The 23,620-nt window shown below is 49.1% G+C and overlaps 1 protein-coding gene across 3 annotated transcripts in view; it reads right to left on the reverse strand.

Annotated features, from left to right (window-relative positions):
* Positions 1-23,620, reverse strand: part of PBX1 (PBX homeobox 1) — a 293,334-nt gene that overhangs the window by 53,015 nt on the left and 216,699 nt on the right. For all 3 annotated transcript variants that reach the window (XM_039222847.1, XM_039222846.1, XM_039222848.1), the window contains one exon: positions 523-767. In XM_039222847.1, coding sequence (XP_039078778.1) covers positions 523-767 — 245 coding nt within the window. The remainder of the gene's footprint in view (positions 1-522; positions 768-23,620) is intronic.

The raw sequence follows: 23,620 nt of genomic DNA on the forward strand, positions 1-23,620 counted from the left end.
TGTATCATATATCAAAAGAACATGTTTGACTCTCAGTTGAATGGAGTCTGAGAACAGCAAGGGACTTTAAGGCTGTGTGTTAGTATCCTTTCCCACAGGATTCCATGAGTGCACAGAAGATAAGGAATCCTCTCCAAATAAGGAGCAAACAAGGGCCCTAGGAGCCCAGTGACCTCCCCACAGGTCAGGTGGTGATTCTGCTAATGACCTCTATTACCCTGATGAGATCCAGGCTATAGGTCATGGCCAAATGCTCTGGAGCCCCAGCCTGAATGTTTGTTATACTGACTATTAACGTTTCCCGAAATCATCACTTACAACATAAGTTTTTAAAATGCCTTCATGTCCAGTGCGCCTGGGTTTTTAATAGTGGAGATCGAGGATTTGGTGGACTCTACTCTGACCAGGGGCTCTGTGTTGAAGCGCAGAGGCTGGTCCCAGGGTCTGCAAGCCCCTGAGTTAAGCGGCTCTTCATCCTACCTGAAGGGCCCCGGTGCCTCATGCCCTCATGGCCATGGTTACCTGCTCATACTTCTCCAGCTCTGTGTGGTAGATCTGTCTGATCTGGGACAGCTTGGCTCTGTAATCGGAGTGCTCCACGGAGTTGTCCGAGCCTGCGCCTCCTGAAGCCGCTGCTGCTGCCGCCGCTGCAGCGGAGCCGCCACCCTTCTCGGGGCCCGCCACCCCCTCGGCCAGCAGCATGTTGTCCAGTCGCATCAGCTGGGGGTCTGTCGGCTCCTCCTCCTGGGCTCCCCGGATACTCAACACTGCAGGGAGACACAGTGGAAGGGAGGCTTAGCGGTAACCCAAGAGAGCAAATGAAGAAAAATAAAAACAAGGCTGTCACTGGCTCAGCAAGTCACCAAAGAGCTTGCAAAATGGCATCTGCAGAATGGGAGAGGGGTCAGGCGAGAGGGTACGGCGAGGGGGAGACGACACCAGGAGAGAGCTGCTTCGTTCCAGAAAGCAATGATGCTCCACTTACGTGAGCTACCCGGAACAGTCCAACTCATGGCAGCAGAAAGTAGAGGGAGCTGGGGACGGGGGCCTGGGAGTCAGTGTTGTATGGGAACAGGGCTTCACATGGGGAAGGATGGTGAAGTTTCACACAGAGATGGACAGTGGTGACGGCTGCCCTAGTGAACGTACCTAATGCCGCTGAGCTGCAGCCTGGACGCTGAAAAATGGTCAAAGCGAGAACTTTTTTTATGTCTACTTTGCCACAAGAAAGTTCAAAAGTAAAAAAAAAAAAATTAATTATAACAGAATATAATCTCCACGTTCATACCCAAATGCCAAATTTTTAATTCGAGGAAAGACATTTCCTTCTTCCTTTCTAATTTTAGATTTCCATGAGTTTGTGGTTTTATACCATTGGCTCTGTAATATTTGATCGGCCTGAATTTTCATTTCCAAAATAACCTAAGCCACGCAAATCCAGTTGTTTTGGACAGAAATCTTAAGACCTTTCCCATAGACCTGTAGGGTGTGTAGGAAAGTCTAAAACAGCAAGAAAATACAGTGTATGTCAATTATTCTTCAATAAAAAAAATACAATAACAAAACAGCAAGAAAACAAATTGGCCGTCAAGTAGGGAATGTTTATCTCTGGACGCAGAGATCTCTCCATCCCAGGGGAGATCTCTGTCCTGTTGGAAACCAGGGTGAGAACATTCAACAAGCTGTTTTGGGTATTCAGAGAAGCCAGGTAGCATGGATGGGACTCAGGGCAATGAGATGGCTGCTTTTTATTAAAACACCGTGGCCATTTGGGTGGGGGGAATGGCTTGGACTGAAAGAGATCAAGTGTTTTAGTAAATCAGCAGAAGAGCCAGGCAGTCTCTTTTTACTGCCACCATACAACCTGCCATAAAATAAATCACTCATCGAAACCCAGTTTAGCTGTCAGCAGCCAAGTCTTTGTTGAGAGGGAACATGAAAAGAATTTCCATTTTAAAAAAATGGGAAAAAACTGGGGGTAAGTCGTAGGAAAGGAGGGAAGTGATTCAAGGCAGAGAAGTAGGAGTCCCACGTCCCTTTCCATTTGGGGATGGGGACTGCAGGCGCGACGTGGCCCGAAGGGTACGCAAGCACTGGAACGATCAGAGAATCAGGACCAGTTTCCAGGTGGGGTGCCATCTGGGGACCCCCAAAGCGGTGGTGTCCGTTTTAGTCGTCTCCGGAGCCCCAGCCAGGCAGCCCCATGCGGACAAGACCAGGAAGGTGGATATGAGCGCAATACGAGGTAATGTACACGTTCAGGGCATCCTATCGCACAGACTATCAGCAGCTGACACGCTCCTGGCGGCCATGAGGCAGGACAAGAAGCAACCTCCGGCGTCGTTCAGAAGGAAAACCCAATTCCTGTGCTGAAAGGGACCCTGCCGCCTGGCTCTCACGACACATGGGACAGTCAAGTGGCACGTTGGGCCACCAGACCCAAGAGTGGCAGTGAGAGCCGAGGATAAAAGGCACCGGATAGGAAAGCGATGAACTAGGAAAGGGCGGCTGGGGGGGGGGGGGCGAGGGTGCAGAGAAGACGGCCCCCCGGGGTGGAAGGAAGGCAGCCTGCGCCTGTACCGAAACCCCACACGTCATTGGATCCAGGCTCTGCTTTCGCACCTGAATCCTTAATATTCCGCTTCACTAAAATAAAATTACCACACGGTGACGGCATCGTCAAGTTTGCTTTGCGGACATTTTTTTCCCCCCAGTGAAATCCTTCTTTTCTAGGCCCTGGAGACTAACTGGGAAATTGCCCCTTTGACTGATCTTTGAATAATATTTAGTCACGTTACTCTGTTCCTTGGATTTATTTACCTAAACCTCCAAAGTCCTCTGAAGAACACCTCACTGCGAACAGAGGGTTCCTTAAGAAAATAATTCAATACTGTACCCATTTCCTGAATTAGACACCTGTCCCGTCCCCAAAGGGAGGAGAAGAACGGGACCACCCAAGCACCCGGCGGCAGAGCCCCTCTCTCCGCACCTCTGCAAGTGAGGGCGCTCGTGTGTGGGGTCTGTGGGTGTTTCTCTACTGGATTTCATTTGGTGAATTTTAATTGCTTTACCAACAAAAATATCTATGGGTCATTCAAAAATAAAAGATTCACCTCTGACCCATTCTTTTAAAAATTTTTTTTTAAATGTTTATTGATTTATTTATTGAGAGGGACAGAGCGCGAGCAGGGTAGGGCCAGAGAGAGAGGGAGGGAGACATAGAATCCGAAGCAGGCTCCAGGCTCTGAGCTGTCAGCACAGAGCCCGATGCGGGGTTTGAACTCGTGAACTGTGAGATGATGACCTGAGCCGAAGTCAGGTGTTTAACAGACTTGGTGCCCCCAGGCGCCCCTCTGAGTCGTTCCTAGTAAAAAATGTATCTGTTCCACTTTAGCTTGGGCATTAATTAAATTGTGCTGGGGTGAAATTCTACTCTCTCATCCACTCTACTGAATCTGGTGTCACATGTCCTCCAGAAAGGCCGCCGACTCTAGGAGAGCAGCCCTCCCAGTGCCCCTCCCCCACCCTGAGACTGACAGGAAACCCCCCCCACCCCAAGGTGCTGAGTCAGTGGCAATGCCTCCAATGGGTCCTCCCGGCCACTCCACAGCCGATCCCTCGTGCACGTGAAAGATCTTATAATAATTTCTGATCTCATCGAAGGTAGCAAAGAGAAAGAGAGCAATGTCACCGTGATGGTCAGGACTTGCCCCACGAGGGCTGGCCCGAGATGACGGCCAAGGTGCTGAGACGGCACAGGAGCCCAGGACTGGCCCCCTCACTCTGTCAGCATAGTTCTCCAGCAAAGTTCAGTTAGGAGAGAAGTAGGAGAAGCGGAGATAGATTGTCACAGGCCAGAGCTGTGGGCCTGGTTCCTTCACATGCCAGGCAGGGGGCTGCGGGCATATTAGCACCACCAACGTTGACTTCTGAGAATGTTTTCCCTTTCCAGAGCTGCACACTTTCACCTAGCCCTATGCTCCATTGTTTCTTTTTAAGTCATTTTTAAAAAAATTTTATTGATTTATTTAGAGACAGAGAGCAAGTGAGAGTGAGGGGGCAGAAAGAGAGAGAGAGAGAATCCAATGCAGGCTCTGCAGCTGTCAGTACAGAGCCTGACGTGGGGCTCAAACTCACGAACCATAAGATCATGACCTGAGCCCAAATCAAGAGTCGGGATGCTCAACTGACTGAGCCACCCAGGTGCCCTTCCATCTTTTCTTTTCTTTTCTTTTTTTTTTTTTTATTTTTTAATGTTTATTTATATTTGAGAGAGAGAGAGAGAGAGAGAGAGAGAGAAAGAGCACATGTGAGTGGGAGAGGGGCTCCAGGCTCTGAGCTGTCAGCACAGAGCCCAATGCAGGGCTTGAACTCACGAGTCATGAGGTCATGATCTGGGCCGAGTTGGACACTTAACCCACTGAGCCACTCAGGCGCCCCTCCACCATTTCTTTTAAACAATCAATGGGACACACAAACTCTCCGCACAGACTCTGCACACCTACCTGATTAACATTTTGTTGGTCTTGAAATCTAACTGGTTTTATATAAAACAAGACAAAAATTGTTGAGACCAGCAAAGCACACTGAAGGAGACACTGCAAGCCCCAAACCACCATGGAAATTTCAGGTCAGTCACAGAGCACAAAGCACTCATCTGTATTGGCTCTTTTTTTTTTTTTCCCCCTGCTCACATAGAGAGGACAGCTTTAGTTGTGGGGAAAAAACACAATGCAGAGGTTAGCACTTCACTTAGCTTTTATATCATCGTATTAATCCTATGTGTCATTATAAACAATTCTCCTTAAAAAGAAATTTGGATTTAGTACTATTTAACACAATTAGTTTCTAAATGTGGCCAATAAGAAACTGGCCTGATGGAATACAATATACCTTAGCCTAGGCGTTGCTTGCATTTATTTAGTTATGAAAAAAATTTTAAGTTTATTTATTTTGAGAGAAAGAGAACCCAAGTGAGGGAGGGCTTAGAGAGAGGGGGAGACACAGAAACTGAATCAGGCTCCAGGCTCTGAGCTGTCAGCCCAGAGCCTGACATGGGGCTTGAACCCACGAACCAAGAAATCATGACCTGAGCTGAAGTCGGACGCTTAACCAGCGGAGCCACCTAGGTGCCCCTTTATTTATTTTTTTTAAATATTTATTTTCGGGAGAGCACAAGCGAGAGAGGGACAGAGAGAGGGGAAGAGAGGATCCAAACTGGGCTCTGCACTCACAGGCTGACAGCAGAGAGCCTGATGCAGGGCTTGAACTCCCAAACCACATCATGATCTGAGCCCAAGTTGGGACACTCAACCTACTGAGTCACCCAGGTGCCCCTACTGCTTGCATTTATACTCAGAGTTCCCAAGTCAAAGAACTGATGAAAATAAAATAATATAAAGATGGGGGGAAGGGAGCAGTCCTGTTCAAATTATGCTCTTTAAATTATACTGAAATCATTAGGAGAATAAAAACCTTCAGGGTATGTGTCAGAATCCCCCACTATATACATGTGTATATATGTATACACACATACAAATATAATGTATACATATATGATGTGTGTATATATAATGTGTATATAATGTATATATGTGTATACATAATGTACGTACATATAATGTGTGTATGTCTGTATATATAATGTATATATATGTGTGTGCAAATAATGTATATATGTGTATACACAATATATAATGTGTGTACATAAAATGTGTGTATATAATGTATATATAATGCGTATATAATGTGTGTATTTGTGTACATATAATGTACATATAATGTATGTATGTGTCTATATAATATGTATAATGTAAATATATAATGTGTGTATATATACATGCATATATGTGTGTATATAGTATGTGCATATATAGGAACAACATAAGCAAGAGAACATACTCATCTTCCACTAGTTCACATAGAAGATTCTGGTTCTGAAGGTTTGGGGCCATGTCTGTATGCTTGGAGGAGGCATGCATAGACCAATAAACTGCATGCGCTTTATTTCTACCCAGAAGGAGAATCCGTGTGAACCATTATAAAAATGGGTACTGGGATTCACGGATACGGAAACTGTTCAGCTAGCTGGTTAAAAAAAAAAAAAAACCAACAACTCCCACCAACATTAAATAAATAAATGAAAAAGGTGATATGTCTAAGCAGAACTGATGCTACCTATTTATTGCTTGCAGCCAGCACACTGGTGTGTAGGAGACAAAATGATTATTTAAAAGCTCCTTTTTATCTCTGTGGCACCATGCAAGTCTCAAATGAACCTTTCGCCAGGACACCAGAGATGTTAACACTCATCCTCCAAGATCCAATTTCCACCAGCGGAGCTGTTACCTAATCCAGCAGCCATCACATATGATCAGGGTCTGCTTCTCTGACGGGAGCCCTGCACTCTCTCCCCTCCCCCCCCCCCCCCCCCCCCCCCCCCGCTTTTACTGAACTGGGTTTTAAAGGGCCAAGTCCCCAGTTTACGCTAGTGTATAACAGGGTGTTAACCGTCAGGAGTCAGGTCTGTACTCGTCTACCACCAGGAGACGTAATCAACTGCAGTGGGCTCACTACCCGGGGGTGGGGGGGGCGGGGGGGGGGCTGCCCAAAGAGGCAGTTAACCCTTCTGGTAATGACCATCAAGAAAGGAGTCTCCTCCTTGCACCTCTTGTATGAGCCCACTCAAGGCAGGGGAGTGACTTATGTAGAAACTGTCACACGAGCCCTCTGAAAAGCATCTGATGTCACATCCACCTTGCTGCCATGGCTGGCCCGGGGTTAATTCTTCTTCGGTAGAACTCCCAAGATAAGGGGACTGTCACTGCACAGTCGGAGCTGCTCTCACAACTGGTCTTCCCACTGCTCTTTCTTTCTCTCTTTTGCTTCGGAGAAGGAGAAAAACAAACCAAACCCAAAGGCATATTCAAGATCCTTGGCGGGAGGGGTTGGGGGGGTGCTGCATGCTGGTTGTTTTGTCCTTGTCTGAGCCACACAGATCCCGAGCAGCTGCAGCCCATGCCCGCTAGAGGGCACTCTTCCTTCACCAAGGATGGGCTCTGCAGGGAGGGCCGGGCAGTTGCCAGTCCCTAGGTTAGGCTTGGGGGTGATGCCCCTGCTTAGACTCAACTTTCACAGTGGGGGCGGGTGGCGGGGGAGGAGGGCGGGTCTACAGAGAGGTTTGTCTTCAGACTTGGACAGCAGTCCAGGGCCCCAAGGGTGGGCTGAGGGACGGAGATACGGAGAGAGACAGAGATATAGAGATAGCGCACGGATAACAGAGATGGAAGGAGACAGGTGGTTTGAGAAAGGGGATGAGGAGGTGTCCCCGGGGTGGATCCCCTCACACTCTCTGGCCAATGTCTTTGCTTGAAAGGGTGAGACTTACACCCCCATGCAGGGCGTCTCACTGTCCATGGACTCATCTTCCCCACACATGATGAGGAAGAGTCCAGAGAGAGGGACTCTCCCAGCCCAAGACGGTTCTGCCAGGAGAGACATGTGGGGCAGAAATGTAGTGTCCTTGCATTTTCAGAAGGAGAGCCAAGAGCTGGCTCCGGAAAATAGCACAGACACCCCTTGTAATTGTTCATAAAGGACTTGCACATACTGAATTGTGTCTCCTTATAAAACATGAAGTCCAAATCACAGTGGATGATTCAGGACGACCAAGTCAATGTCACAACAAAGTAACTTTCCCCCCAAATCAAAACAAATGGGTCACAGCCAAGACCAGAATCTAGATTCTTAGACACTTTATTCTCGAGAACGACATTAGGATGCTGGCTCTCTCACAAGCAGTAGCTAAATGGAAATGACGTCAACTTAGCGTGTGTGTGTGTGTGTGTGTGTGTGTGCGTGCGCGCGCACGCGCGCGCGCCCACAGATGATGACTACTATTCTAGGGAGAAGACAACCAGAGGTGAGGCAGGGAAGGAAGGAAGGTCTTCTTACTGACTTCTTAATTTCTTTAAATTCCTCCAAATCTGATCCCCTTCAATTACCTCTTTCTGCCAACAGCACCCTACACGGTTAGAGCCATTGTGCCACGGACAGCATGCCCCCTTCTCTCTCGGCCACAGAAATCCACTTATCACAGTCCTATCCTATTTCGACTCTCAGCTCAGCACCCTCCCCATGAAACCTAACCTAATAATAGCCCAAACCAAACTCCCTCACCTCGGAGCCACCAGACAATGTGCTGTCGACACCGCGGCCACAGGCCGTCTCGGAACAGCCCAAGTCCCACCTACCGGCTTGCCAGCAAGGCCGTGAGCTCCTGAAAGGCAGAGAAGACCTGTCCTGTATCTGTGTCTCGCCCATATGGCCTCCCAGAGACTTGGGCACTAAGCGCCTATCCAAGCATTTCTTAGTATGTAAAAAGAGTGAGGGAGGGGAAGATGGGGGATGGCGGGCCGCAAAGCCTTCTGCCTCAGCACACCTGTAGGGAGGCCATGGGTTCCCGTGTACCCCTACATGCTAGTGCCAGGCTGGACCCCAGCCAGCATGCTATTGCACCAAAGGCCTTCTCCTTTGCTACCTTTCCGATGACCCATGTCCAAAGTCTGCCTCTTCAAATCCAACAATTCCGAACAAATCAATCTATGCTGTCATTAAGCCAGAGCCTCCAGATCCCAGAGCCTGGGGTACCCCAGAAAGCCGACGTTACCACAAGGAAGGCTCTGGGTGCTGTGGAGAACCGGGCACGTGACCAATACCTGGGAAGAACTCCCCCAAGGGCTAACAGAGGCCCCCGGTGAAGGGGCCACACACATGATGTGACCACAGATGGTCCCTGTGAGGAATGCTCGCTCGGTCCACTTCCATTACTGACCAGGCCCCTCTAAGGCGCCAGGAACGAGGTGGGTGCTGGGAATTGAGAGATGAACCAGCCACAGGCTGGTTCAAGAAGCCCATGAGTCATAGTCTTCTGGTCCCTTCTCACACCTGACGCCAGCCGCCTTGAGGCCTTGAGCTGCCTTGAGGCACAGAAGATGAGGTCGTAGGCAAACAAAACTCTCAACCAATGCACAGCCTCCTCCCCGTCCTCTGGGCTCTTCCGTTTCCCACAAGCCCGATCACACCCGCAAATCAGGAACTCCTCAGCTCGAGCTGAGAAACGACTATGACATAATTTGATTCTTCTACGCCAAAGGAGAGACTGCAGTCTCCAGTTAGTGGCTTGAGGCTCAGGGTAGTGCATCCTGATGTTCTTGGCTCCCAGCTCTTAACCCCTCATTTGGTTCACAGAAAGGCTTATTTTTGTGTGCTTTTGCATGAGTGTCCATCAAACAGTTGGAAATGATCAGCAATTCAATGCCCTGAATTTTCCAGACCTGCACTCGACATGGCTACTGGTCAGTGCTTCTGGTTAGCACGGGGGGACCAGCGGCCACGGAGGCCGAGACCCTCCAGGGGCAGTGCTGGGCGCCACGATGAGCTTGGGGCGGCCTTGTCAGATGAGAAGTCCAAGTTCACGAAATCTGCAGGTGCTGGAAAGCATGCTGGGACTCAGTGCTGTCTGTGTCTCAGCCCTTCAGAAGCTCAGGGACACGAACGTGGGACCCCAGGTCTGGGGTCTCCTAAAGTGCCACCAGGGATTTAGCTACGAAGATAAGATGTCCTATGGCTGTTTCCCCTTTCCTTCTGTGTGGTGGCAGGTGGACCGAGCGAGGGGACGGAGGGCCTTCATGAATCAGCAGCAAGATTCTGAGAGGCCTCAAACACCTCATCCCACAAATATTTCCGAAGCATTTCCTTTGGTGCCAGGCACCGTGCTGAGTATCAAAATACGACGTGATGTACTCATGGCTTCACACGCAGCCAGCAGCCACCAAATGTGCAGGGTCTCCTGGCAGGTTTGTGGGCGGGGATGAAAATAAAATTCTATGCCACTCTTGAGATGATGTTGAAGTTTGTTTGTTTGAGGGGGTTTATGTTTTCGGGTTTTCTCTAGAGAAACACATCATGATTTTCTTGTCACCTCTTTCTGGGCTGGGCTTCGGTGGTGCTGGTCACACGCGTTTGCTCCTTCTCAGGCGATGCTCGGGCACGGATCCCATTCACATGTCCCCTGCTTGGTACATGAGCCTCCCCGGGCCAGCTGGCAGAGATGAGGCTCATGTGCTGGGCAGCAGGCTCCTGCCTTTCTGGATGGGCGCCTGCAGCCTGGGTGAGGGGCTATGGTCCTTAATAGCTCAAGCTTGGACTGCGGCTCGGGGAACCCCTTTGCCTAAAGAGTCGCAGCAGACGCTGGTAGCTTCCTACCCAGGAGTGCTGGGTGTGCGAGGCCCGCACCACACGAGGTAACCCATGACGCAAGAAAGGGTTTCCTACCAAGCTGTACACAGAAAGCATCCGGACTGGATGGGGGCCCACTGCGCGTTCCCCAGAGATGCACGCTTTCTCTGCCACAGGAGTTGCTAAAAGAGGGGAGCACTGAGGAAGTGAGAGACAGTCCTCAATGTTCTCTTGCCTAAAGACGAAAATGTTCTGTGGCTTGGAGTCTCCAGTACATTCTCTGCCTCCCTGTAAGGGCTAATACACAATAGATGTGCCCGGGGCTCTCTTCCGTCAGCTCCATACCAGGGCACAAGGAGAGATCGCTGGTACAAAGTCAGGTTCGGGATTCTCACGCTGTGACCTGGCCCTTCCCTTAAGCTCAGCTTCCTTATCACCCCACAGTCGATAATAATATCAGCCACGCCATAATTCTTATTAAGGATGAAATAAGGTCATTTTTATAAAGGCAAATGTCTGTGCTTAGTAACTGGTAGGTTTTCAACTGTTGGTTAAACCTGAATCAATCCCATTGAAAAATGTCCCTTTGGGAGGAACAAGAGAGCAAGACAGATTTAGAATGAAGAGGTTGGTTTCTGGATCTCAGGAACCAGCAACACAGAAGGAACTGGGATAAGTCACTGAGTGTTCTTGCACAAGCACGCGCGTGCACGCATGCACACGCACGCTCTCCCCCACCATCCTGTGCTTCCAGGCAGGTTCATTTTCACACCATCACAGGCCAACAAATCAATCCTCAGCCAACAGAATAAATTTCAAACATCTTTTTTGTCCTCTTCCCTTCCCCCACCCCTTCGTGTTCCAAGATGACTATTCTTCTCCCAAGCACATTTAAGCATCTTGCTTCCTCTCAAGCTTGAAGAGTCCCCTGTTTCCGCAGAGCCCCTGGCTTCAGTCTTCCCGAGTCAGGACACATCTGCATCTCCCTGACCTGGCAGAGCTCACTCAGGAAGACTCGGTCCTTCTAGAAACCGAAAGACCCTTCTGGGAACCACTTAGCTCTGACGCAGCCTCCACTTGTGTCATACAAGCTAGGCTGGAGGTCACCTCTCAGATGGCTGCTTCTCATCTCCATGTAAGAAATAAATTATAACCAAAGAGAGTAAGGACTATTCACCATCAAGGTTCGAGCAAGGTTTTTTTCCGCTTCCTTTGGGGTGGGATTCAGACCTCACGATCGTCCTTTGCCGCAGGGGCATTAAAGAAGCCCCACACTCAAAATGTTAAAACCAACTGGATGTGGCCACGTGTCGATCATGTGTGGTCTTACCATCTTGACATCATGTCACTGTGTAGGGACTACAGGCTTTTCCGGTTCCTGGTGACAAGTGGGATTTCCTTGCCTGTATTTACGAACTCAATCACGGCAGAACGATTTTATTCCTCCAACCTTTCGGACAATTTCATCAGAATGTAGTTTGAAATAAAGAACATCCTGTTCTCATACAGAGTCCTTCCCAGTTTTTGAAAACCATGGAATCATTCAAAGGGAGGTTTCCTAAGGCACTGGGCCACTGACCTTAAGGGGTCTTCCCCACGAGATAGTAGTAATTTACTTAGTCTGCTCCGTGATTACTTCCAACTCCACCAATCACAGGAGTCACATACTAGTATTAATAGTACGTCCTTGCCCTGCTCAAGTTAGCTCACACCTGTCGATGGCCAGATGACCGCCATTGACAGAGGTGTGTACCCCAAGGACAGACAGACCATGCCATCAGAGATGGCAAGCAGCAGATTCCAGTAGGGTACACACAGGGTCTGGAATCAAGAAATGAGGTACCATATTCTAGCTCGCAGCATCCCTTTAGCCGCTTTCACCTGGTCCTTCTGTTTCTCCATTAGAAACACGAGTCCTTTGACTCTATAAAGGATGAGAAGTTGAAGTGCGGGAGCAAAAAATGACTACTGTGTTTATCTTGAACAAGACAAGAGAAAGGGGATTCCCTGAAGCTCAAAACTACTGTTGCCACTGCAACTGCCATCAATGATGAGACCATTTCACAATATTATGTATGTTGACTATGCTAATATTATGCCGAGACAGGAGATATGATGAAACCTGTGTCCATCTCCTACTTGGGACCTGGTACCTGGGAAAGGGCTTGGCCAAGAGTGCTGATGCAAAGGTGAAGGCTCAGGTTGATCTGTCAGTCTCTTCCAAAATACTCCTTCCATAGAGACAGAACACTGGCTTTTAGCTGAGGTCACGGCCACAGACACTTTCTAGCTTCCCTTGCAGCTAGATGTGGTCACAACTTGAGTGACAAAATTCTAGAGACAGATGAATTAATGGATGATATACAACTTCTAGGAATGTCCTTAAACAGAAAGAATGTATAAGAATGTATTTCTTGTCCCTTTCTCTACTCTTCTGTTAAACAGAACATGAATATAATGGCTGGAGCTCTAGTAGCCGTTTTGTACCATGAACTGGCCTGGGGGATGGAAGCCACACCAGGAAGAGAAACCAGATAGAAGTTATCATACTCTAGAGACCAGCCTAGACAGTCTATATGAAAACGAGCAAAAATATACTTGTACCTGTATTTTGTTTCAGTCACTTATTTTGAAGGTTTTGGAAGTTTTTGTGTGTTTTTGGCAGCCTGGCCAATCCAAGCTATTAAGAAGGAGGAGGCGGAACAATGCTGCGAGGTGGAGAGACTTCATGTTGGTTTGCAGGTTACAGAGATCATTACAAAGGGGCAGATTTAAGAACCAGAAGCAAGTCACAGAAAAGCCGGAGTCGCTACTGGGGAGAATTTCTTCCTGCAAAAGAAGGTTTAGAACAGATAGAGAGAGGGCTGATCATTAGAGGGGCCTCTCTGGGAACTGCCCTGGCTAATGAGCGGAGTGGGGAGAAGATTCAGGAAGTCTGGGACCCGGGGAGCAGGCAAGGAGGCGTCTCTTGATCAGGGTGCTGGGTGACCTGCAGCATAGAGCGGGGAAGACGGTGTTGCAGGGAGAGGCAGCTGCACGTGGAAACCCGCCAAGAACACTCTACTGCCTCCGTGATGAAGAAGAAAGCAAAGGGAGGTTCTGTCTTGACCAGAGGAAAGCTTGGCCAGACTAAACTGTAAACCTGGAGGCAAATATAGCACCAGGAGCAGCATGGGTGACTGGATTCTAACAAATTACTTTGCGCCGCTGTTAACTCGCCCGCCTACATCCAGCTCGTACTAGAACATTTCCTTACACGATAGTAGAATAATGTTTGCATCCTAAGCAGCCTACAGGATCTGTGTGTTCCAGAGGACCGGAACAGGGACACAGGAGAAGGAAAGGGAGATCCCAGCGCAGCCCACTTACAGAAGAAATCACCTCCGTTCCCTTTGTCGGTAGCAGACATGTCGCCGCTGAAGGGCAGCGGGTGTATTTATGGGTGCCCCAGGTCCATTTCAAAACACATGCCAATTAGCTTTCCTTCTTCCATGACCACGGCAACACCTGTGACCCCAGACAGCCGTCTCACAAACGCATCCAAGGTCAGGCAGGTCCTTCAGGGAGAGGCTACGGATGATCCATCACCGCTCGTTACGAAAACCACCCCGAGCACACGCTGGCTGCTAATGAGTCACCCGTGCCAGCCTCGGACACATGGAGCTGCGGGATCCACAGGCAAACAGGCCGCATGAGAAGCAGGAGGCTTTTACTGCTTCTCAAAACTTCCCAAGTAGCATCTGAAAGCTCTAAGTCTTGAGTGACAGGGAAAGTCAGATGGCGCCCGTGACGCCGTGTCTAGATTCGCGTCCTAGGCAAGAGGTGCTGAGCACGAAATGCTGCTGGCGGTGGCAGAAGTATGGGGGGAGGGCATCTGAGATTATGAGTTCCAGATTGCGAAACATGCCTTTGCCAGCCCGGTCATCGGATAAAAGAGAAACGTCTCCTGGGGACCAAGAAAGGTCTTGGATTGGTGTCTTAAGGGAGGCATGACATTTCTGCTTTGGGGAAGAGTCCATGAGCCATCATTTCCTAACGTTGACATCTCAGGACCCGTGCCTTTCCTTGGGGAACGAGACACGGTGGCCCTGACCTCCTGGACGGCCTTCCATGGCGCCTCCCCCTCTCCTCCCAGCAGAGCCCAGGCGGCTGCAGCCCTGAGTACATAAACACCTGGCGGACAAATGGGCTTCGCTGCTCTTGAACCTGAGTGCGAGCATTCAAATCCCATCCTGAACAGAGCTTCGCAGATGCCGATTCACGTTGCCAGGGGGACATTTTAAAGGAGAAGTAGATTTCAAGTAAATGATTGCAACTTATCGAAAATAATGTGCTACTTAGCGTCTGCGGCACACATCCTGGCAGGCAGCGAGGGGCCGGCGCGCCGGAGCAGATGGGAGCGATTAGGCTCCGAGTTTCAGACGAGCATTTTGTTGTCGTCTCCACTTGCTTTTACATCCTGGTAAAATCCAGAAAGGAAGAGGAGAGACGGGTCCTCCAGCCCATCCCTTCTCTCGGTGCACTTGAGACAGAGCCCCCTCCCGGCCCCCCACCAAGCGCTCTCACATGGGGGGTGCCTCCCACAGTGGGGCGGTACAGTGGCCATCATGACCATCATCATCAAAAAGCATTTAGCACCGCAAGGCGCTAGCTAAATACATCAACGGTTGACAGAGAGACAGATGACAGGCTATCTTAATTTTCCTTTAAAGATCCGCCTCCCTGAGGCTGGGCCTTATTTACTGTGGTTCTTACTATATTTATCTGAAGAGGTGTCTTCTCCCTCACTGGATGAGCCAACATCTCTCGCTGACCCACCAAGCTGACGCGGCGCAGAAGCTCCCCACCTGTGCCGCCGGGTAGACGTTAGCACGGCCCTACTCAGGGCCTTTACTGCGGCTACTTCCCTGGGCCACATCTGGCCTCAGGGAGAGCCCCTAGCAAGCTGCGTCTAGGTGGAGGAGGACACGGAGGTCCAGAGCGCCAAGCCTCCAGCCAGCGCCCTGCAGAGGAGACGCCAGCTGTCCCCGCATCACTAAAGGCCTTTGCGGGGGCTCAGCCTCCCCGGGGTAACAGACACATGGTAATCTTAGAAGCCAAATTTGCTTTTCTCTTTCAGTGCCGCCTGGCGCCTGCTTGACTCTGCCAAACTGGTCATGTCCACTTATGTTTAGTGACAGCCTCACAGCTCAGTTAAAATAAAAATCTCTCGGCCTGCGCAGACTGTTACTGGCCTGCACGATTTCGCCCACACTGCCATTCTGCCAAGGACCCGGGTCCATCCGCCATTCATTCAACAAACACAGACTGCGTATCCGCCCTCTGCGATGTCCTATATTTCCACTGGGGAGACTGAACCAGAAGTAAGTCTGCAGGTTCATGGGAGAAAGAAGCATTAGCAGAAAACACAAAGCGAAACGGACAGACATGTGGACAAATGAAAGAGAAAGGGATGGTATTTTCTTGGGTGGGCATTAAAGTTTACCAAGCGATTTATCAAGAATGAGCTCGTATGCATGAACATTCTGGGGTATCATTAAACCCTTTATTCAGATGAGAGAACAGACGCACAGGGGGGTCAGATCAACTCATGGCCACACAAGTGGTTATGTCGTTGACTTTAGGGCTTTCTCCCTACATCCCAGCTGCCTCCAGTCTTCGTGAGGCCAGTAGCAAGCGAGGGCCCATGCCTCGAAACACTCACAGGGCTGAACCAGGACACCAGGGTCTGAATCAGCAGCTGGCAAGTTGCACAGGTTGAAGGCCACGGCGAACCTTCATGCCGCCCTTCTGCAGAATTTCGTTTCTCCGCTCTCCTGAACTGGCCTAAACCAAGGAAAACCATGGACAACACAGGTGGTTTTCCCGGGTCCAACGCCCTCTACCCTGTTCTGTCTTGGAGTTAAACCCCAAAGTCACAGAATTGCTGACACGCTAGACCATCACAATTACAGCTGTGCCAACACTTTTTTATTTTTTAACCTTGATTTGTTTTCACCTCTTAGAACAGAGGACGTGGAGGTGAGATCCTGGCAGCCATTCTGTTCCTCTGTTTGGGAATGATGGCACTGGGTTGCTGGGACAAGACCTTGGTTCTAGGGTTTGACACCACACGGTGGGAGACGCCCTCCAATTTCAGGCTCTGTCCCCAGTGTGCAAACCGCAAGCATGGGCCCCCTCTCTGCCGTCACAAATGATCAAAATGGCACACGGGCTCACACAGGTGAGAAAGCAAGATAGATACTCTGAAGTCCTCTGGCAAAAGAGGTGTCACATATCTGGATCGAGTCACTCAATGTATGTATTGCGTCAATTTCCTTTTCCTAGAGAACATTCAAAGGTCCGGAGCCATCTCAGCCTATCCTCCTCATCTTCAAAGAATATTTCCAACAGGTGACGACATAACCATGACAACGTTAGGACAAAACCCGGCACATTTTAAGATTCCATAAACCAAAGCAAATTATGTTGATGTATTTGTTTCCTCTTCGAAAGAGGATCCCAGAGAACCGACTCTAAGTGGAGACCTAGAGATTTCTACCTTAAGCAAACGTTCAAACGATACCGTTGGTATTGGTCCTAAAACTCAGGATGCCAGGGGAGATCAGAAAGGATGTAAAGAATTATGAACAGAATAAAAAGCAGGGGTTTCCCTAATTCGTCTCTGCCTTGCTGCTCCTGGTGCAGGTCTGTGTTTGGAATGACCCTAGACTCTCAAAACGCGATAGTCTGGTCCCCCTGCTCATGTCCTGCGGGAAAACGCTCAGTCTTGGCTCGACAGTCTGAGTCCCTGGGATGCAACATCACTATTCATTTTATGACTCTGAAAATGTCTGAGGTCATTTCAAAGATGCTAAGGTGAGTTTCAACATGTGGTTTTCCTGGACACCTATTCTTTTGATAGTCAAGCCTTTACTCAACCTCATGTATAGAAGAAAAAAGGCTTGTACCACCAGCTTCTGAATGCCGGCACACATACCCCATCTCTCGTACACACAGGAAACACACACAAACACATGACCACAGGATCGAGAGTAGACAACCAGTATTAAGTTTTCACTGTGACTTAGAAGCGAAAGCCATACATGCAATGACGGGGGCACTACACTCAGAGATTTATAATCCCTTAAAATAAAGAAGAGAAAATTCATCAATGCACATCAAAGAACACTTCCATTGCTCAAATGAGGCTTCAAACTTGGCAGATACTTTTCATAGCTCTGTTTTAGTGGGCCATGGCCCTCTGGATTTATCCTACAAGTAGAAATTAACTCAAGTTCAGAAGAAAACCAAATCTCCCTGGGGGTACAACTCATCCATTTGGAGACTATGCTGATCTTTAGGAGACAACGATTTTCCTAGAAAAGGGAAGAGTAGAAGGAGAGTTTGGGGAATGGGCGGAGGTGAGAGGGAAGATGATTAAGAGAGGAAAAGTGAAGGGGGAAAAATGAGGAGAAGGGAAGGAGATCAAATAAGTCTCCAGACGTCCATGGGTCAAGATGCATTACACAGACCACATGCCCAGTGGTTAGGATCTGTCTAAATCTCATGTCACAGTGTCCTTCCTGACATGTGACTTGGCTCTGCTGTGTTCTATCTTTTCTTCAGCTCCCCATGTCCTTTCTGTCTAAGGAATACTCATGCCTGTGGGGATTTTGGAGTCTACTTCAAAGAAGGAAAAGTAGGGGTGCCCGGGTGGCTCAGTTGGTTCAGTGTCCGACTCTTGATTTCAGCTCAGGTCATGATCTCATGGTTCATGAGTCTGAGCCTTGCGTCGGCCTCCACACTGACAATGCGAAGGCTGCTAGGGATTCTCTCTCTCCCCTTCTCAGGCTCCTCCCCTGCTCACGCTCCCTCAAAACAAATAAATAAATAAACATTTAAAAAAGCAAAAACAAATTAAGAAGACCAGGAAAGGTGTATGAGGGGGAACACACATGCAGGGAGCTGTACGAAACACTCAATAATTTTCACTTGCCTTTGTTTTTGGGTCGGACACTTTTTACTGGAATATATTAATTAGTGTATTCACTCATTAAATCCAGAACATCATTCTTGGGGTGCTTACCATGTGCCAGGCAGTACGGGTATACTGGGGACACAGACATCAAAGACAAAATGCCTGTCTTAAAGGAGCGGATGGTTTCGTGGAGAAAGGCAGATGAACAGATCATTAACACAGAGAAGCTTACTCACACAAACGCCTCCCCACTTGTGATATTTTCACAATCAACCGTGCCTGACGTTCATCGTAATTTCCTCTCTGCAGTGTAGACTGCCACAACTAGACACACAGATGCCAACATATGCTGGCACAGAGGCTGACGAGGCCAGGGGCCAGGTGCTCGCGTCCACCCGTGACCAGCACTCACGTCATCCTCACGCCACTAAACTGGCAACCACTTGTGGAACTTACACACTTAAGAGCCCTTACGAAGCAGAACGTCCCCTCCGTATCCGGGGTCAGGATCCCTGCCCTCTCCCTGGAGAGTTGCTCCTATGGAAAGAGTAGGGGGAGTGGGGTGCCAAGAGAGCAGCCAGCATCAATCGCTTGGCAGACAGTCTTAATGAGTGTACTTCCTCCTCCACGAAGATCAAGGGTCTCATAGACTGAACCCAAGCCACAAGCTGCACAGCAAACCAGCTATGGGCCAGGAGGGAGAGACAAAGGTGGTTTCAAGGCTTTTGTGGCTTCTAAGAAAAGAAAACATCTCTGGATGTGAAAAAGCATTCACTGGTCTCTGCAGGCATCCGTGCCCTGTGGTGGGGCATCCTCGCGTCTGTGGCTGTTGACTTCACCACACACTCAACTTGGCGCCGCCATATTGCTCCCTCCCTCGGACCTCAGCACACCAGGAGGATGGTCCCACAAGCTACCAGGAAAGTCTGGGGCCATGACCTTTCACTCTGTGATCTTTGACAGAGACACCTGGGGGCAAACGTCTCAAGACTCTTAAAATCTTATCTGGTTCCTTCCGGGAACAGAGAAGAAAAGTAAATACTTAGCCTGTGGCGCAGAGGTTGAGAGAAAAGCAGCTATAATCAAGTCTCCATGTCCCATCCATCCCAGATCTGAGGTGAGGCCCGATACCCCTGACCCCTAAGCAAGCTTCCTCAGTGCAGCAAAGCACAGACTCCAACCAGCAATAATTCCACATATAAACAACTCTTGCTAGGCATGAAGCACACACCAGACAGTAATCAGCTTATCTAATAGAACAGGCCTCTTTTCCTAACACAGACGAGGATTAGCAGGCTTGAATTACAGCCGTGAAGTGTAATCAAGCCCTGATCGACACTGGCAAAGGATACTGTATATTCCTGCTGGGCCACGGGTTATTGGCGCAATGTGGTGGACCTACGGGGGACAAACAGGAAATGCTTCTGGTGGTAATTACACTGGGAGGCAGCAACTGAGAAATGGGGAAGAGCAAGTATTATGGGAGAAAAATGAGATTACAACTGATGCCCACATGCCCAGTCTACTGCCTCCGGTCTTTGAAAGTCTCGAAGTTGCTGCATTTGAGCAGATTTTTCGGGTCCGTTAAAAATACAATATCCCCTGAATCACAACGAGCCAGGGTAAACTCCTCCCTCAGTCGGCCACGGAAGCAGCTTCGGCAGTGTCTGTGACACAGAGCCCATGGCCTCTTACTAGGGCGACTGCTTGGAAACCCAAGTAAATAAATTTAAGAATTCCATCCTCACCTTGAAGAGGCCAAGTCAACTCAACCCAGACGAGAGTTGGCCTTTTCCATCTCCCGGACAGAGACTTCTCATCATACTCGAGAGCTGGCATTTTATGATATGAAAAGGTCTTTATGTACTAAATCATATCACGACTTCTGAACTTTGTGAAGCTTCCCAAAGGACCGTGCTTGAGACGGAAAGCGTTTTAAGTTTATTTTCTCTTGTTCTGCCATTTCTTCATGACGGACCTTCCCGACCATCCTCTGCACAGAATCCTGCTATGTACAGCAAGTCAACAGCCCACTGGCCTTCTCTTGGGAAGAGTAATCACAGCCCCCTTTGCAATTCCTCATCTACCTTGCCGTCTACCCCTTTTTTCTATCCGTGTTTCTTCAAGATCAAAGAATCCAAAACAGACACATTACTTTAGGAAACTGCCTGCGTTAACATGGGGACCATGGAGGGAAAAAGGACTTCCTGAATTTCCTGAGTCCCAGACCTAGCTTTTAAGGCAGACACCTTGATGGTACAAATTTGCCGCTCACCTACCCGTACCCTCCACGCGCTCGCTTCTCTTCAGTTGAATCGCACCTCAGTTAATTCTTTCCCACACATGCTTTTCAATGCCTTTCCAACACGCAAGTCTTTCCAGTACACTCAGCAGGTGTCTGAAGGTGAAGTCATGAATCCCCTCTGGAGATTATCCATGGGTTCGGAAATGATGCACCTGGACCACCTGCCGTACCAGCTCCATGGTATTCGGTAAGCCATATGCCCCCCAAAGCACATGTAAGATACACAGTATGGCAACTGTGTCAGTCAGTGGAATGTTGAACTGAGGGGTCACCCCGTTCTATCTAACGGGAAGCAATCCATCCACCAAGGGCAGAAGGTAAGAAAGAGATACAGTATTATCAAGAAGGACTGTGTGGTGACTGTATTTGGGAGCAAGGTCAGGGGAGAAAAGAGTTTCTACTTAACGAATGTGACATGGCGGTGAAGAACCTTTGAGGGAGCTTCTAATTCCTGCCAAAGTGCAGCCAGAATAATGCTGGTGTTCAAAATTATGCTGCCAACACAAAGAGGCTAAGAACCACCAGTGTTCATGGACAAAGCCACCAAATGCAAGAAGGAGCCAAGCTCTATCAAGAAGTCTCTCAGTGATGGGGCGCTTGGGTGGCTCAGTCGGTCAAGTGCCTGACTCTTGATTTCCGCCCAGGTCATGATCTTACGGTTCAGGAGTTCAAGGCCCGCACTGGGCTCCTCCCTAACAGTGCAGGGCCTCCTTGGGATTCTCTCTCCCTCTTGCTCTGACCCTCCCACCCTCTGTCTCTCTCAGTAAATAAAACTAAACTTTATTTATTTATTTTTTTGTTGTTTTCTTTTGTTTTATTTTTTTTAATTTTTTTTTCCTTTAGCCCACCTTTTATTTTTATTTTTTATTTTCTTTTACAAATAGTTTATTGTCAAATTATTTTCCACATAACACTCAGTGCTCATCCCCAAAGTGCCCTCCTCCATGCCCATCCCCCCTCCCTCCCACATCCATCAGTTCTCAGTTTTTGTCAGCATTCAAGAGTCTCTCATGGTTTGCCTCTCTCCTTTTCCCCCACCATTCCCGCCCTTCTTCTCCCACTTGTTCCTCCGTAAAAGAAGTCTTTCAGTGATGAGTTCAGCTGATCTGAGCTGACATTGGTTTTGACACCCGAGGAAGCATTTAGGGCTGGAGCCCAGAACTGGGCGTGGTCATATCTGGAAAATCAGACACTCTGAGTACAAGCACCTCTCCTGGTGTGACTCAGCTGGCACCTTCTCCCCTCCCCCCCCCACCCCCACCCTGCTGACAGGCCCAACCACTTATCTCGAGCCAGGCCTACACTCCAGGGCTGGCTAAACACTAAGTACTGCCAGCTTTGCTCAGACTTCTAGCCAGCCCCAGAGGTCATGCGTGGGGCCATCCAACTAGCCATGCAAACCTCACTCTACCATCTCCACCCCCATCCCCACCCCCAAAAACACTCGAAGCTGTAACACTGCCCTCTGAGGTATAGGGTGTGCAGCGGGGGAGGGAAGCGGCCACACCCCAAGCCAGAAATGCAGTTTCTGTCACAGCTTTCCAAACCAGTACGGGGTCCCGACACCAACAGTCACTCTGTACCCCGGGGGAGTGTAGCCCCATCTGCAAAACGGGCCACCACCTTTCCCCTCCAGACCTGTTGTAAGTCTTATAAACATACTCCCTGCAAAGCCCTCTCAACTTTATCTTCCTGGCTGACACCCTGCACGGCCACACCAAACAGGGACACTTGTAGAGGCGGCTTGTCTGACTGGGCAGATGGTGGTCGCATCTTGGACCAGGACTGAAAACGTCCGAAAGGATTTTAAACCACATGCTCTTTTAAATCCAGACTTAAAAAAAAAAAAATCGCATCACTGAACCCCAAGGTCTCGTGAACCTGTAATAGATTCTATCCTGTGGTGGACAGCTTTGCCGTGAGAAGGTGGTGCTGCTGTACAAATCTTCCTGTTGAGATTCCGATCTGTCACTGACATGGATCTTGTGGAGGATCTTTGGGGAAGGGCGATCAGGTGCTTTTGTGAGAACAGATGAGCGGTGGGGTCTTTTCCATGCTTGGGGTACGGCCCAAACTTGAATTCAGCTCTGTCTCCCCTCCCCGCCCTGGTATCGGGTTTCTGCATTCCCTTCCCCTGCCCTCAGGTGCACCAGCCCCCCTTCGGGCCAGGACGCGTGGGTCCCATCCCAGCAGACAGGTCCAGCAGGGGCAGGTGGGTAATTTTTCCGTTCGGCTTTAATGGCTGCTATTAACAGTGAGTTGCCCTCCCCTCCCCCATAGCTCCACTTGCAGCTTTTTCTCTGATTGCCTATGAGTAACACTGTGTCACATGAGCTGTGTTTAACAGAGGTGTAATAAATGCCAAAGGAGAAATATTACCCAAAATAAAAAAGAGTTTGTCCCTGTGTGGCCAGGATCCCATGACTTACAACAACGTTCATTTTAGCTTCCAGCGCGATTTCCATTTGCATTCTTTTTTTTTTTTTTTTCTAAAGGGTCTCTGGGGGCTTTAAAAAAGCTGTTTAAGAGAAAAGACAGAAAGACTGTAGTGACTGTCGAGTGCAAGGACTTCGGCGTCCCAGACAAATGCCACGTGCAGACAACGGACAGACTGACCGACGGGAACCCTCCGGGCTCGGGGGACGGACGAAGTAGGTAGACAAAAAGCTAAGTACTGAACTTGCCGGGCAAACCAGCATCCTTGGTGGCTGAGAATATCAGCGTGCCAGGCAACCGGGAGACAGAAAACAGGGAAGGGAAGGCTGGATACCCCTTTCCCCCAAACTCACACACCCCTGGGGCAAGAAAGATAGCAAGTTCTCATTTTCTGGCAAGAAAACTCTATTCTCCTTTTGATAATAAGCAAAAAATACTTATATGTTTTTCAAATCGTAGCTGGTCGGAGCTGTTCCAATCCTGGAGAAAAAAGCAATAAACACTCAAATCCCCTGGCAGTCCCTTGGTTGAAGATGTTGGTCAGGAAATATTCCAAATCCTCAAGGTTTTCAGAGAAAGGGAAGACAGAGGGGCAAGGAGGAAAGAACCCCCCTCCATCACCCCCCAAGGAGCCCTGGGACAAAAGTGTGCCTATCTTGTGAAACCTGGGATCTTAAAGC

This window comes from Hyaena hyaena, unplaced genomic scaffold (genome assembly GCF_003009895.1).
Source record: "Hyaena hyaena isolate Hyena2069 unplaced genomic scaffold, ASM300989v1 scaffold_1196, whole genome shotgun sequence".
Classification (NCBI taxonomy): Eukaryota; Metazoa; Chordata; class Mammalia; order Carnivora; family Hyaenidae; genus Hyaena; species Hyaena hyaena.